This window comes from Electrona antarctica, assembly GCF_951216825.1.
Source record: "Electrona antarctica genome assembly, chromosome: 10".
Taxonomy (NCBI): Eukaryota; Metazoa; Chordata; class Actinopteri; order Myctophiformes; family Myctophidae; genus Electrona; species Electrona antarctica.
This window is the reverse complement of record NC_136791.1, coordinates 40374547-40391837: the sequence shown is the minus strand read 5'-3', so window position 1 is coordinate 40391837 and position 17291 is coordinate 40374547. Positions and strand designations below refer to the sequence as shown.

The following is a 17291-nucleotide window of genomic DNA, read 5'->3' as shown; positions in this document are numbered from 1 at the left end:
AAGGAGGCAAGAAGTTTTACTTGTACTGATAGTTGTTACTAGGTAGATAGTTGTTAGATCTATTCTCTATTTATGCATAGTTTAAATCATTAACCAACTATTAACATTTAACAAGTTATTAATAAATCATAAACTAAATTGTTTATGAATTATATAACTATTAGTGATCGTAATTCCAAAAAAAAAGGAAGAAATCACATCAAGTAGGACTTAACACTTTTCCAACCAGGTAAACATTTACATATCAAATGTATTACACTTTCCTAGCTTTACTTACTTTAATAACGCAACAATCATCATAGTGAGCCACCTACTACATCCACAGCTGGCCTCATCTGGCCTTCCTTAGACCAAAAGTACATGTTTGTCTTTGTTTACATCATTTCCTATGTAATCTATTTCATTTATCATGTAGGCCTAATATGAGTTTTCTGTCCTGAGTGGATCAAATTATTATTTTTTGTAATCCTGACCTGAAAATCATATGTATTACATTTACTATTACTGAACAAACCCTTAGTGGTTTCTCTCTTTTATTTCAAGGAATGCCATAAATAACACGGTTACGATTACAAACCTACAGTCCATTTAGAACCACCCCAGGGACTATGAGGAACCCTGAGAGAACCACTGGCTGGCTGCTTGATTGCAATGCTAAGGGAATATTATATAGAGTTATTCAACATTTAGTTTAACAAAAATAAATAAGTAAATAAAAATAAATGTACGCGTACACGCAGTGACTGTCTCTGTCACGCACGCCCAGCATACCAACAGACAACAATCGCAGCGTGACTGTTCGTCCGGCCGGCCTATGGGATGTAAGTAGCTTGCTGTAACATAGTGACGTGCTTGCTGCTGTTTGTCAACTCAACTGTACCAACGCCAGCTGGAGGATGAGGTGAGGTGATGGAAAGCAAGACCAGCTACTGTAGCGGTGGTGACAAAGGTGACGGCCGGCCGAGCTCAATGTGTTTTGGTAACTTCAAAAGTTTTGCCAGCCCTTTTTAAATGACCTTTTTTCCGTTGAAGAATAATCGCCTATAATGTGTGCTGCTATTTTAGCTAGCTAGCCATAGTAGCTAATACCATTAGCTAACGTTATCCAAGTGCTCTAAAAAAACGCATTGTTTTTTTTAAATGATCACGAATCAACTTAAACTACTCTTAGGTAGCCAGGTTGAATGTCACGTTGCCATTGACGTGTTGTTTACTGTATTGGCTGGCGTGGACTCGGAGTCTAAAAAAACCTAAAGACAAGGCTGAACTTTAGTTTACATTCCAGCATGTCACGGTTGTCACCTGTGATCATGACCTCAGCTGAGCTGTTGTGTTTGACAGTCTTGCCGATTGATCATGTCATGAAATATGCAGCTTTGTTGTGTAATAATGCATGAATAATCATATCTGATTCTACACATGCGGATTGACAGCATCCAATGCGTCATTTGTCACTGGTTGGTGTTCTGTTATTCTAGTGTCTTCTTAAATGGCTTGGACTTTGCTGGGTTCTCTACCTGAACTGCACAATGCGGGCAGATAATGTTTCTTGGATCGGTTTACTGGGGGTGTAGCCTACCGTGTAGGGCAGCGCCGGGCACTTTTTCCATTCCAAGGTGCCTCACTATCCAGTCCAGTGCTAACTACCCGTGTGTGTGTGTGTGTGTGTGTGTATATATATATTATATATTATATATATATATATATATATATATATATATATTATTTTTGTGTGTATGAAATGAATCTTCACTTCCTTTCATTCCATTCATGACAATTGGTCTGCATTCCCTAGCAGCTGTTATGGGAGGTTACTGTAGCATTCTGATTGTGTCTTTCTGACTTGTTTTCTTCTGCCAGGTGCTTGAGGCCCCAGTGCCCTGCGAGGAAAGCCCATGGAGCCTGATGTCATGCCCCTGCACTCCACTTCTCCCCCTCCACTGAATGATGAGGATGTTGGGGCAGAGGAGGACGAGTTTGGGGACTTTGGGGGGTTCTCTCTGGGGGTTTCCTGCTTCGTTGATTCACCCAATTCTCCCTCCAGCCTCAGCCAACCTCGCCCATCGACCACAATCCCAGCTACCCATCCACCCAATGCTAGCTTTAATCACCCAGTCGAACAATCGCAACCTGCATCCACGGTGGTCTCAGCGATTGGCAGGGGTCAGATGGGGACTGGAGTGCAGCACTGTGGTGCAGAGCCTCCTCCCTGCCTCGCTAACGGGTATCCTCATCCTGAGAGGGACTGCTCCTCTGACGACTCAACCGGTGGGAGCGATACAGCTTCTTTCCCAGACGGCTGCTCCTCTGGGGAGGGAGATCCGGGTTTTGCTGACTTCACTGCTTTTGCTGAGCAAGCGGTGAACCCCTGGTGCTGTGGCTTCTCTCCTGCAGGTGGCACAGAGCCTTGGGACAGCAGGTCAGGAGGGACAAACCTCACTGGAGACGTGGGTGGTGAGTTGCCAAGGGGCACAGGACAGGAGGTCGCAAAGGACCCTGGGTCTCTTTGTGCAGGTACAGAAGAAGGAAGGGAAGAAGAAGATTGCACTAAGGCCAAGCACTGTGAGCAAAGGGATATCATGCCCATTCAATCATCTCAGGATCACCAGCCTCTGGACCCCACTGCCGTTCTCACCCCACCCACGGAAGAGGAGGAGCTAGGTGAACCAGGAGATAGTAGCAGAGAGAGGAGGCCTAGCCACAGCCTAACTACAAGTCATCCACAGGAGGAGGAGGCAGAGACTGAGTCAGGGGATGAGAGGACAGAGGAAGAGGAGAGTGTCTCTACCCTTCCTCCCACAGCCAGCATGTCTGAGTCGGTTAGTGAAGACTTTGCCTCGTTCTGTGATGTTGTGTCACCTGAGGGTCTTCCGGAAGATCTTCACCCAGGCCTCTCGTCCCCCGATTGTGTTCTTCAGGTGAGTGAGGCACTCGCACAGGAGACTGATGGAGAAGAAGGTGAAAATGAAGATGATAACGACGAAGATGCAAGAAACATTAGATCCTTTTCCAGCCACGGATCATCAAAACCCAGCCAGTCAGAGGCAGTGAAGGATCTTTCTCATTTGGAAAAATCAGAATCCATGGGACAGGAGACCCCTGCCAACCCCAACCAATCAGAGACTGGGCCAGATGAGGAGGCAGTCATAACTGACAAAGAGGGCTCTTCTGGGGGTTGCATGGACCAGGAGTCTATGGAAATAACTAGTGCAGGGAAACAGATTCAGGCAAACCTCCCACCAAGCGACAGCTTTGCAGACTTCTGCTCTGCACCCATAGAAGACGATGGAGAGTCATGCTGGGCAGAGTTCCGAGACCCGAGGGCTCAGGCGGAGGGGGCGACGTGGGCACACTTTGGGGAGGATGGCAGCCCCAGGCTGTCGGAGAGGACCACTGAGTTGGAGCAGGAGGGACGGGGAGGAGGGGACTCCTCCAGTCCCAGGCTGTCGGAGAGGACCACTGAGTTGGAGCACGATGGACCGGGAGGAGGCGACTCCTCCAGGAGGAATAGCTTGCAGGTGGGAAAATCTTGTCTGGGAAATGTCAGTAATACTGATGCTACATCATGCTAACTATGAGTCTATGACTACTGCTACTAATTGTGTACTGCACTACTATCCAAACCTTTATTTCTTCTTATTATTTTGTCTGATCTCTACCAAGGGCTCTCTGTCCAGTCGTGTACAGAAACTTCTACAGGCCAGTTTCCCAGAGTCACTGGACCTGGTGGGAGAGGAGGGTGGGGGTGGGGAGGATGTTCCCAGCCTCAGCATCCTGCTGCAGACCCATGACAGCCAGCCTGAAGATGAGGAGCAGACTCAGCGGAGCAGGTCAGGACACACACACAGCAGCAGTCTGAGTATTAATTAAATTCTGAGCGAAATTGACATTCATTCACAGTGCAGCCACAACTATGCCTGAGTGCCCATTTAACATTAAACACTTGTTTATTAACCTTAAATGAAGGAATTAACCCAATTCCTTCATTTCCCAGGGCACAATGGGGCGTGTGTCAACATCAGGACGTCCATAGCGCTCTGGCCCTCAAGTTCCAGTGGGGTGGTTCCCATAGTAACAGGACTCTACTCAGGTGCCTGGGCGTTGACACCAGGAACATTGTAAGTTGTATGCAACATAACTACTGTTTATTACAGTAGACACTGGAAAAGACCTCGTTGTCAGGCGAAAAGAAGGGGCTGGTGTGTATCAGAGTGTGTACCATGTGTATCAGAGGAGGCATGTGGTTATGTACACCCTCCCCAAGCCAACAAGGGGAGTACTGTTCAAGGGGGAAAAAATCACACCTGTGTGAAGTGAGGGGCGCTCTTATCATCATACGTCATTAAAACAGTTGACTGTGTTTAAAAAATCACACCCGTGTGAACTGAGTGGTGTAAGGTATTATATAGCCTGATCAGCTCTGATCTGACGTAATGTCTGACGTAATGAAATCACACCCGGGTGAACTGGGTGACCGTAGCAACCATGCTCATTTTTTGGTACAGACAGACAGACAGACAGACAGACAGACACGTAAACTAACAAAGCCAGTCGTAGGAGTGGTTTACACCACTCAAAAAGCTGATTTGCTCAGACACATACCGGTATGACGTAAATTATCCTTTCATTGTCAATGGCATTTAATGTTTGTGTTGACACAAAAAGCCGATTTGTTCAGATACATGACGTAAATTCTCCTTTCATTATCAATGGCAAATGTGACATGAGTTGTGACGACGCTGTATATAGGAGGGGCTAGCACCCCTCAAAAAAAAAGAAATAGCTATAATATGAAGTTATTGGTTTTTAAGAAGTTGCTTTGATGGCGTGCTCCTCTGTTGTGACAGGTATATGCTGGTGAGAGAAAGCAGCCGCTGATTGTGCCTAGCTTTGCATCAAACCTGGTGAGTAAGCAATCTTATAGACTAAATTTAACTATATGCCCAGCACTTGATGAATCATTCTGCTGCACTGGCAGCTTCAGCACTCTCAGTGGATGTGAATCAGGTCTTGAGCTGTAATGAAACAGCTGGGTGATTGAGTACGTGAACACATTCTTGACAATTCACTCCCGCAAAACTCTAAATCAAGGAGGAACAAGGGAATGGTTTCTCAATACATTACATATTTCAGTTTCCATTCACATTCACCACACACACCTAACCTATCTACACCACAACATGTAACAAGGGCGCCCACCCTACACTCATCTATATCTGTAATGAAACCAAGGACCAGGGACAGGACACTAAGGGCACAGGACACACCGTAGGAATCTGGAGGCCCGTTTCAAGATCAAATATGAGTCCCCATCTATCACATATTCTGTTGATACAGCCCTATTGATACAAATAGTTTGGACTGTTCTATATCACGCACAGCCATTACTCTCGACAATTAGCAACAACAACACCTCTCCTAATCCTGTCGTCCGTTCACAATAAAGTGAAACCTCCCAATGCCGCACATTTTACCCAGGTTAAAAACAGGAAATGGGTGTAACTTAACATCGTGGGAAAGAGCAAGGCAGCGAGAGAGAGAGAGAGAGAGAGAGAGAGGGTGGCGTTGAGTTGACTGATGCCTGACGGTCAGTTGGAGCTTGGAGGCCCCCCTGAGGGTGGAGGCCCGTTTCCATTGAAACTGGTGAAACATAGCTAAGGCCTCCTATGGACACTACTATAATGAAAAAAGGCGGTTCGCCCTTCTATATTGCACTAAACTTGATAAAACAATGTTCTGATCCTACATGGATCTTATTCAGGTTAAACCTCTTTAACCAGAAGAATCGAAACTGTTTAATAATATAATAACTATATTCAATTGAGTTGCAAGCGCTTATTGTCTCCACCAGGCCGAAGGCATGGGGAGAGAGTATGTTTTGCCGTCCGTCCGTCCGTCCGTCCGTGTGTCCGTCCGTGTGTCCGTCTGTGAACAGCTAATCTCCGGCACCGTTAACCCGGTCGATGCCACATTTTGCACACACACTCCCTGGATGCCAACGATGAACCTCTGCCCCAAAATTTCCAGAACGGCCTGTTATAGCGCCACCAGGAGGCCGCTTTGTGCAAAACAAGTTTTTGGACAGTACACCTACAGATTTTGTCCAAACATCACGCAAATTGGTACACAGTCTCTCTAGAGCCATTCAACCAAACGGGTCTTTCAGATTTCTCAGACTCCATCCTGATTGGCTAAGATTGGCTTCCAAAGTTTGCAGGAGTGTTCAGTTTCAAACAAAATGCTGCAAATCATGAACACATCGTGTGATTTCCGTGAAATTGCGCACGCACATTCCCACTAGGCCGAGGAAGAAATGCCACGTGAACATTTTCAACTCAGCCTCATGGTGGCGCTATAACTGGCCGAAAAGTATTTTTACCTCCAACTGCACGGATTTGTGGATAACTTTGTATGCCAACTCCCTAGAGGCCAAGGAAAAACCTTTGCCTGGAATTTTTCACATCTGCTCTTTATAGCGCCACCAGGAGGCCGACATATGTAAAACACATTTTCTAATATTACTCCTTCAGATGTTATCCAAATTTCACGCAAATCGGTACACATGCTCTCCATAGTCATGTGATCAAGACGGGTTTGTTTGATTTCTCATTGGCTACGATTGGCTTCTAAACTTTTCAGGAGTAGCCCACTTTGTACCCATTTTGTACAAATCGCAGATTGTCCGATTGTGGTGAAACTGCATGCATATTCCCACTAGGCTTTGGAAGAAATGCCACTTGACAGTTTTCAAATCAGCCTCATGGTGGCGCTACAACAGGCCAAGCCACGTCACACACACGCACGCATGTACGCGCGTGCACACACACGTTTATATTGCTCCTAAACATTTTGCCAAACATCACACTCACACTCCTATCCTCCTGGTGGAGACCTGTGCCCAGAAGGGCACTTTTTCTAGTTATATCACTTTCCTTGCCGTTTTGATCCGCACCAAGATAGGGGGATGTGTGTTAAACTGTTTTTTGAGCACACTAAAGCCCTTATAAGTTATAACAAAAGAAAACCTACATAATAAAACAAAAGTCACAAACTCTAGGAAGTACTAGCTCATGCGTGTGCAATTGTGTGTGCTGAGTGGGAGCTAGAGGACACTAGGACAGTCAAGCTTTTGTCTGATAATTATCTCTCAGACTCTCTGATATTCATCATGCCTCAGCACAGTGCTCAGCAGTTCCACATGACATACCAGCTCATGTGCATTTAGGTTTTAATTAAGAGGCTTAATAATTCATAGGAAAATAATTCACATATGTGTATGCTTATGATTAAAGTTAAAGTTGCAATCTGTAAGGTTAATGTCCTTGCCTGGGATTTGAACCTGGGTCTTCTGTGTGGGAGACCCAACTTCTAGCACTCTTCCAAGAGCGAACCCCTGCTTGTCCAAAGGTGATATTGCACTAAGCACTTATGATTTTTAGGCATTATTACTTGTCAACCAGCAGGTGTCTTACTCGTCACCAGGGTCTACATTTCTCAGTGGAAGAGTTGGGAGGCCACCTCCAGCCATATATGCTTAAATATATTGTATTAACATAGTCTATGTGTTTATTAACACATCGGATGCTGCCAGCATCTTTCACACTAAGCGAGTGCCAGCAGATATGTCAGATTTTCCTCTGAAAAGCCCTGCCTTCTGTTTCCCACCAAAACCGGGAAGCATAATGTTTCATTCTTACCTCACGGTGGTCACGCTAAAGTCTCTCTAGAAGCGTTTATATTCCAAACAAGAGGCATCCTGAAGTCAGAAATGAAGACAGAATATTGCCCATCTGGTCAAAACCATGGAGAGTTCCCTAGGAGATATGAGCGATTCTTTTGGAGCCGCAAACAAGGAAGTGAACGGCAGTGCGCAATGCGCGAATCAGCAAGGAGTACTGTTTCAGAAGGAGAGGCCAACCAAAAAATAAATAAATAAATTTGTTTTTTTGTTTTATATCAATAAAAAATACCTAAAGACGCCTATACACGTCCAAGGCACCCTGCGGTTTTTATATAAAAGACGTGTATGATGCATAAATTTAAGATAAGGGAAGGATCGAAGACCAATCAATCATCTGGACTCTGGAGGAGTCCCGTTGAGGAGAATTTGTAAGAATGTACAAAGACTACAAATACAAATACTCAAGAAGTCAGAATTAAGGACTGTAAACCTTTTAAACCAGTGAATATTAACTTTATCTTTACTGTTATAATGTTAAACTGTAATTCTATATTAATACCTTTTAAGGATAAATACTTTAGAGGAAAACTACAATACTAAAAGGAAAGAATTAGGCAGAGAAGTATCAAAGTATACCAGAATACCTTAGAATGAGTTTGACACCAGACACGGAAGAAAGAGGAGTCCACACACCGGAGCTATAAGGATTTTCCATTCGATATATATTATCAATCACATCGGGAGAGAAATGGCAGGTCCGTACAGCGTTAAAACGATCTCTCACTGACACATCATCAGTGACCATATTTTATACTACATAAGTCATAACATCCTTTTCACATGGGGAAGTAATGCATTTGGAGTTCAGAGGGTAACCAAAAGTGAATTATGGCGACACCTATTGCCGGGAGGTTTACTTGGGACAGTACAACTGACGTGGCAAATCACACTTCCGGGAATCCAGAAAGTGTGACCAAAGGGAATCGTAGTTCTTTTAAGGGTAGATGTAGTTTATAACTGGTTACTGACTACTAGTAGTTAGTTAGTAGGAGACAATTTGTCTGCTCTGGCACCGTACCAAGGCCGAATAACATGTTTTTCACCAGAGGGGCAGATAATGCAAGACGTCATGGAATGTTGCTAAATCAACATACAGGAGATATCTCACGGGGCAGAGACAGCAATGATATGAGCCTCAGTGGGATCCACGTGACGTGAAAAATAAGTCATAGGGCAATATGGCATATGTAACGATTCATATTATAGCAGGACACAGGGCATATGATTTAAATCATTAGAAACATGTAAACAAAACCACAAAATAACTCAAAATTATCCATCAGTGTATACACGTCCAAGGTCAAAACTGTGTTAAAATAATCAGCTTTATCATATAATAACACACCTTCTTCAGTGGTTCTCAACTTCTAGGCACCCACAGCGCTGCTGTTCTTTATTTGAGCCATCTAATCTGTGACTAATTGAGATCTGGCACCAAGTGAATGCAGTTTAGCTACAGTACCAAATGGAAAACTGATGTATTGCCTAGAATCCCCACTCCCCAGGACTGCAAATGAGAACCAATGAGATGAAATGATCACCTCAGGGTCATAAAGTATACTCTATATCTCTTATCAGGGAATGCTAGAGCCAACCAAAGAGCCTGTACCAGCTGCTGAGTCACCTCCCTCAGCAGTCACGGGACAAGGACCCCTGGGGTCCCGGGCCCGACCAGGCATTTCAACAAAATCAACTCAGGTAATTTCATCAATGCTTTCCAGTCTCCCAGTCTTTATTTGACCTGGGTAAAAGAAGTGATGAAAAGGGAGAAAAAAAGCTGATAAGCTTGTTCTGATAAGGCAGCTGACCAATCAACACAACCTGAAGTTACAGTATATCTTTGGCTTATCTGCACAGCTAACGTGGCAAGGCAGACTGATATAGCACCATAAGCCATTTTGTTGCTTAAATGGCCATTCACACTGAGCACTATAACTATAAAACATATATATAGTTTTAAAAATTGTTCACAGCAGCTATAAAACAATTACAACTGTGAATGTTATTTTTATAGTTATAGTGCTCAGTGTGAATGGCGCATAAGGAACATACCATGATGGGGAGAAAGCTAACAGTTTCAGCCACATATTGTATGATGAAGGAGTAGAAGATGAAGAAGGTATTCTACAGTGTTAGGAAAGGAAAGGCATTCCCTAGGATGAAGACAGTCAGAAGAAACAGGTTAGATTAACCCATTTTGGGCGGGAACCCCTTTTGGTGTTAGCATTATGTTATAATATAGCTATTGAAAAATAGCAGATCTACAAGCTTGTATGTGACACGTTTCTATATGATATTGACTCTGATCTGAAATAATTGTGTACTGTAAACGAATTGAATGTTCTTGTCTTGATGTTTACCAATGTTTAACACTCAAATTGACTTTTTCTTCCACCCCAGGTGCTGTCTACCAGCCAGCTGAACTTGAGCAGCCATGGCCTTAGCAGTTCTCAGGACGGTATGTCCCCCCGCCGAGCCCCTCTCTTCTGGGGGTGGAAATAGACTGTGTTTCAACCACCAACCTGGTTTCCTCTACTTGATGGTGTCTGCTCTGGACTCTTCTCCTCTGGGCTCCTCTTTAACCCCTTTGACTCTGGAATTGTCTCTTATTCCTGTCTCTGCTTCTGTCTTTGTACCTTTTAGCCCACTTAATGACTCGGTGTACAAAAGAAACAAAACCACAGCAGAGAAAAACATGGACATGTATCCACTGTTGAGGTTTAGATCAGCCTCCCTCAAAAGACACAAATATATTGGCCTGGAAAAAGTGCTTATATTGAAAAAGTATCCTAACCAAGTCTATAAGTAAAATAGTTTAATTTGTGAAAACTGCACTAAAGCCCAGTACAGACCAAACATTTGCAATGCGACAAAACCATTGCATAGACCGTTGCAGCGGCCTGACCCATTGCAGGTCGGCGTATTATGTGACGCAATGCAAAACCTTTCAGAAGCAATCAAACATTTAACCAATTTGAGTGTGTACAGCTGTGTCTGGGAACATCCAAGTGTCGTGCACAGAAGCAAACAATGGCAGAATTTGGATGGAGGAGAAGGAAAACCTGCTAAATTACTTTATGGCAGAATTACTATGTTACAATATAGCACCAGTTTAAAGAGCTTCTCCAACAAAGTCACCAAAAAGAATACCACACGTATCGGCGGAGAACCAGGGCTGCGGTATCGCATGTACCTAACGAGTGGGAGAAAAATACGGTAGAGCGAGTGAATGGGAGAAAGGAAAGCTATTTCATATTTTTATACAAAATGTTGAGTATACAAACAGTATATTCTATATACAAAAAAATATAACGGACATGGATACAGTAAACTGCTCCTCATGTCTTTCACCGTCTGTCAGCCCTGACTGTTTAGAAACCTAGGCTAATTATTATTGCTGTGTGCGGTCACAGCTCTGTGTCTGGGTGTGGACTGTGAAGTTGCAAACCCAAGTTTTAGGATTCTGTTGCAAGTGGTTGCATTGTGAATCTTTAGTCTGGACTGAGCTCAAGAACCAACACTGGGAGGGAATGGAGACGGACATGGAATCCAAAATGAAAAGAGTGCCCATAACCAACCTTATAAGATGAAGGAAACACTATTGTTTTCTTCCCTCTTTTCTTTTCACACTTTCAACTATTTATCTGTGATGAAAGTCTTCCTGGTATTAAATCTTTTAATTTCAGTATCTCAATATTTATCAGTTATCAGTTTTATTGGGGTATCGGCTGTTTTGAGTTATCAGACTAATTGATTGAATCAATTTAAAATATCACGTTGAGTTGTTAATATTGTTACTGTCCCAAGAGAAACCAGCTAATTCCATTCTTCAGGTTTTTGATTTTTTTTTCTTTTTGTCTGTGTGTTGGTTAAAAGGTTTTGAACCAATGAAATTAAAGTATTAAAAAGTGCTTCTAACAAAACCAGCTAACTCCATTGGCCCCTCATACTGTCTGCTAAAGCAGCTAACTCCACCACCTCTCCCCCTCTCATGCAAGTAATTGACAATATATAAAGTCACAATGCCAACTTTGATGAGGCAATATTGCATATTTTTTTATTTTTTATGATTTATTTAGTGCTATAAACCTGCATGCATACTGACATGTTGCCAGTAAAATACGATAATGGTGCATCTTTGCAAGTGATTTTGTGTCATGTTTCCCACCCGGTGGGTCAGGATCCAAGAGTAGGTTGATAGGGCCACAGACGCAGGCAAATAACAACTTCAATAGACACATGTTTCATGTGTCTATTGATGTTGGTTCCTGTTGCTGCAACATTCTCACCCGTGTGAACCCATTGGGTCAGAAGCACTGATGTACAATATTGTACATGTTCATTTGAAAAGCTGAGCACGCTATTTTCTACCATGTCTTCTACACTGGAACTAATACTGTTGAGACAATACCTGCTACCTCATCTGTCTTTCAGAAGAAGAAGCAGAAACACTGTGGAGAGAAGCTTTCTTTCTTTCCTGTCTTGTCTTGTCTTTTTCTTTTAACAGATACATCTCACCTTGTAGAGCAAGGGTCAGATGTCATTCAGTATTGGAGACAGTTTGCCAGATATTCTGTCAAGCCATAGGCAATATGTGTAATGCTGAGTTCTTCAATATGTATGTATTTAGAGTTTGGATTTTATTTTGTTACGATAGAAAGTTGTACCTAAAGTGATGTTTGGATTTCAGGAAATGTATTAATTTATTTACTTGTTGGAGTCTCACACAGTGACCTCCAGAGTTTGTGGCTCCTTTGTTAAAGATAAATTAAAAAGCTTGTAAAAGAAGGAAAAAAATAAAACATCACAATTAATATTATAGTATTATACCATGGCCACAGAGAATACTCTCTATTCTGATTGGCCAGTCACATTATTCTCAGATAATTGCAGTTTTGATGCATAATAAATGCATTTTGAACTTAAAGTCACACTGTGTAACCTTTTCAATTAAACAAATGTTATTTTTGATATAATCTTTCACTCGTATATTTTGTTGTTTGTATTTCTTTACAGTAAATGCTGTTTCTGATGATGTGTTGTTACACATCCAAACATACACACGTAACTAGCCTTGGGTGCCCTAGCTGGCCTGCAGCAGTCCTTTCCCAGTGTTCCTTAATATAGACAAATGCTGTAATGACAACAGAGTTACAAGCGAGTAGTCTGCTAATACAGACTACTAAAAACAAATGTTACACAGTATGAATTTAATATACACATTGTATTATCATTTAAGATAACAAATCCAACATGGATTTGATTATAACTAAACCTTTTTTGGTGAGTAAGGGAAGGAGACTTGGCCAGCTGACTGATTTATGTAACATGTAACATGTAGGTCTTGGTAACTATGGCTTCTACTTTTTTTTTACAAGCTTATGTCCAATACTAATTTCTATCTATTTATAGAGCGTATCACTTGAAGGCAACTGCTTCAAATATGGATTTTTTTTTTTAATTATTTACTTTTGGCATATTGTAAGGGCAGATTATAGCCAATATTATTGTGTTTATTTATCTCTTGTCAGTTTCAGTTCATTCTCGCTTTTAGTAATTTACCATAACAGCTGAACTGCATACACAGTGAAACATGGGCAGCACTATGCACTAATCATGTTTCACTTAAATGGACTCTCTCTTTAAAGACTGGTGATGATAAAGCCTTCCTGACTGTACCGTTTCCCTCCATTACTCAGATTGTTACCTCCAAATGCAAATTGACATGTGGTTGCTTTTTCAACTGTGACCTATGGCTTCCCGTTGTTGCTAAATCTGAATCTGGGTTTAATTTGGAATTCATTGCTGATGTTAATATTGTTTAACTTTACAATTTTCCTTTTTTTCCCCAAAAGCCATATGAAAAACACTGAGCATGTAATGGAACTTTGCAAGAGTTGCGAAATCAAATGTTTGGTGCAGTGGATTCTTCTTCTGCTACTGGTGATTGTAGCAATAAAAGAAAAAGGAAAGAATTATGTTTGCCGTTGCACTGGTCATTGTTTCACAAGGATGAACTATCCAACCAAAACCTTGAAATTAATTCAATGCTGACCTGGACACATATAAATTCAAGCTAATATTATTATTACAACTATACTGTTAAAGGACGACTTCACCTCAGTATGTTTTTTAGACAGATGCTACACTTGAGCAAAAATATCAGATCTACAAGCCCCCAACCCGTCATGTTGTGGTGTGTTGTGAGGTTGTAGATTTTTGGGGGGAAGAGATTCGATGTAGAGGGAAAAAGTGATCCAAAATAAATACAGACCCAACTGTTTTACTAAGTCTAGAGGGTTTAGGTAGGTGGTTAATTCTACTTCACAGAAGACGAGGACAGAATTCCATGTGAGGATGAGTTTCCACTTTCCATTCCAGTAATGTGTGTTTCTATATTTTTATCTACACAATATATTTGTATCTACACCGGTTGTCACCTCTGAAAGCATATGAATGCCTGATGAACTGTAATTTAAACCTTCCAGAACTTTCTTTCCTTTGGTTTGCCCTTCCCCTTTTTTCCCATCTTATTTTTCCTGCTGTCTAAACAAAGACTAATAATTATTATGTGGCGTTTATATTGCCCATGGGCAATGGTTTTACGGGTACTTTTTCATGTTGACTCTACTCACTCCTGTCATCCTTGCTAGCACAGGCTGCCCTGCATTGAACCTGGATTACTTTGGTCCAACGGAGGAAAGCAGTTCTAGCAACAGCAGCCGGAGTAACAGCCCTCCACCAGGTTTGCATTGTGGGATTGCAACATTGTTAGTCTTCAGTAATGTATCGGGGGGCCTTAACCAACTAGAATTGAATTTGTCAACTTTGTGTTGTCTTAAAATTCCTTTACAGAATACCTTGTATTGAGAATTGTAAAGTTCTAAATGACACTTTACAAGTGTTGCAATCATATTATTATATTTGCTCAGAAAACCTTTTTTGTGTATCTTCATGTAATTTAGAATAATTATTCTTGGATAGATCTTATTTAATTTAATTGCACTATGAATTTAAAGGAAAGGAAAATATTTCTTTTACGGCATTTCTTCTAACAGTAAAACATTGGAGATAGTGGGGAAAGAGGATGTCATGTGATGTATGCATGTTGTGCAGCCTGTTGGCTTATACAGATACAGTAATTGCACTTTGTTGTTACATGCATACACAAAGGAGTGGACCCTGACCTTTATGAGCTGACCATCTCCAAGATGGAAACCACCAGCACCAGTGACCTCGAGGACACCTTCAATCGTCTCATGTCCACTGCAGGACAGACGTGCACTTCAGTGAGGTGAGGTTGCATTATGCTCACAGAGTTGCTTTATTATTATTTTTTTTTAACAAATTTTATTCAAAGAGTATGACATCATATTATGCAAGTTTCACAGAAAGAAAATACAACTTTGTTTTTATATTTTCTCCCACAACTCCTTTCCCAATCCTCCCCACCCACCCACCATCTTTCCCCACGAGGCCAGACATACAAACAACATAAATTATATACAGGTATAAAACCAATAAGTTGAGTACATAACTAAGATACACACAACATATATACAGGTATAAAACCAACAGGTTGAGTACATAACTAAGATACAAAGAAAGGGATCACATGGTTACGTTCACAGAAATAATTAATAAACAACTTAAAAGGGAGAGTTGCTTTATTTGAATCTTAATTTATTCATTTTAATTTAGAATGAACTTCCCATTGCAGACTGCACTCCCAATCTTCCGCCATAGTCTAAAACCTCTTCCGACTCCATCTTGGCCCCGTAGCACTTGCACTAGCCTCGACGACCTTACAGGCATGCAAAGGCTAAACTTTATGTAGACGTAGCACTCATACTGTATGTACTGTATACTCATAGCTTCACTGTACAGATAATCTACAGTCGGGTTCTTAGCTTGCTTATGATTCTTGATGACTTTCTATGTAAACTCAGCAACAAAAGTTAGGAATCTTAAATTTGGTCCATTATGTCTCCACTTTAATGATACCAATTGGTATTGTATTTTATATAATTTTAATCGTTGATTGGTCATCTTTTCAACGAGGTATAGATTGTAAGGATCGTGGAATGCTCAGAAACGTACTACTTTGTGCTCTTTGGATAGCTCTATAAAATTACACAGTGTACACATCGAAAAGCAACACAGCAGACAATAATGTGTTTGTCTTCTGTTATTTTCCAGAAGTGATTCTTTTACAATCGTCTCAATCGTTCAGAAATAGAGTTTGTGTATGTGCTTGTCCACTCGGCTCCATTCGCTCCAATGTATTCCCTGCAGTTTCGGCAGCAGATTTCCACCCACTGTGACGAATCTGCCGGCTTGAATTGCATGGTAGAGAAAATGACGTTGGTGTCTTGTCCTCGTAATCTTCCTTGGTATTCAACCTCCCAAATTTACGCAAACCCACCACCATTTCATGCTCTCTCCAAAATTGTTGAGCATATTATTCATGCTCCCCAGAGGAATAAACCTACTGCTCTTGATCACCCAATAGCTTTTCCTCTAGTACCACCCCACTAGTGCTAGGCTTTAAGGATGGCAACGTAGCTCTGTTCAAACTACTTTTGAGCTTGCAGGACATAGAGACTTGGTTCATGTTTCCATATAGACTTCTCTGACTTTTGTGTGGAGACTTCTTAATGGAGCAGCACATGACACTTTGGAAGAGACAACCACAGGGTGCTATAGTAAAGTACCAGGACTAGGCACTTGCTGAAGTATAAGGGTCCATCAGTGCCCTGGGTGAAAGAGGTGCCTGGAGCTGATTAGAACAGCCTCATAGAGTCTAATGAAAGCGCTGTTTCCGCACTGTGTTTGATACTCACTCGCCATGTCGTTCGCTCACAACGTGTGTGTGTGTGTGTGTGTGTGTGTGTGTGTGTGTGTGTGTGTGTGTGTGTGTGTGTGTGTGTGTGTGTGCGTGTGCGTGTGCGTGTGGGCGCGTGTTGTGGTGGCAGGAAATGTCAGCAGGATGAAGAGCTGAGTGAGGAGGCTGTCGAGGTGGTCCACGTCCTGCCTGACCTGTCCTTCATGCAGGCTAAGGTCCTCATGTTTCCCAGTGTTTTCATCGTGTCCAAGGAATGCTCTACTCAGGCATTAGCTTGATGTAACACGCACGCACGCACACACACACACACACACGCACACACACACACACACACACACTCTTCAAATAATACAGTTTTTTTCCCCAAAAAAAAGTACAATCTCATTGTAGAGTTATCTGGCCTCTCCAAGTCTAATAACATCAAGACGTTGCCGATAGATATAGATATAGATTGATCTGTCTATGTCTGTATCCATCTGCCAGTCTTTCTGTACAGCTGGCTGTTTTATTTATTGTATTATATTTATTGTATTTATTTATTTATTTATTTATTTATTATGTGTAGTCTGATTCACAGTCATTATATGATCTTTTTAATGTGCTTAGTTGAATGTACTTAATACTACTTACTGTCATTTATTAAACTGGTAATGCTGAGGCACCATTGAAGACACTGGAAATAATTATAGTCATTTCTTCTTCTCT

The 17291-nt window shown here is 41.8% G+C and overlaps 1 protein-coding gene across 3 annotated transcripts; it reads left to right on the top strand.

Moving 5' to 3' along the window:
* Positions 1 to 858: 858 nt before the first annotated feature.
* On the top strand, positions 859 to 17249 carry LOC306931711 (uncharacterized protein). Of its 3 annotated transcripts, none has more exons than XM_079513282.1 (10): positions 859 to 901; positions 1861 to 3518; positions 3664 to 3830; positions 3995 to 4118; positions 4848 to 4904; positions 9320 to 9439; positions 10142 to 10199; positions 14400 to 14486; positions 14915 to 15035; positions 16717 to 17249. In XM_079513282.1, exons 2-10 carry the CDS (start codon positions 1896 to 1898, stop codon positions 16862 to 16864), a joined length of 2505 nt encoding a protein of 834 aa, XP_079369408.1. In that variant the 5' UTR covers positions 859 to 901; positions 1861 to 1895; the 3' UTR covers positions 16865 to 17249. The 3 variants fall into 3 exon arrangements, with proteins under 3 accessions (XP_079369408.1, XP_079369406.1, XP_079369407.1); XM_079513280.1 differs by having other exon boundaries at positions 864 to 949; XM_079513281.1 differs by having other exon boundaries at positions 881 to 979.
* The last annotated feature ends 42 nt before the right edge of the window (positions 17250 to 17291 follow it).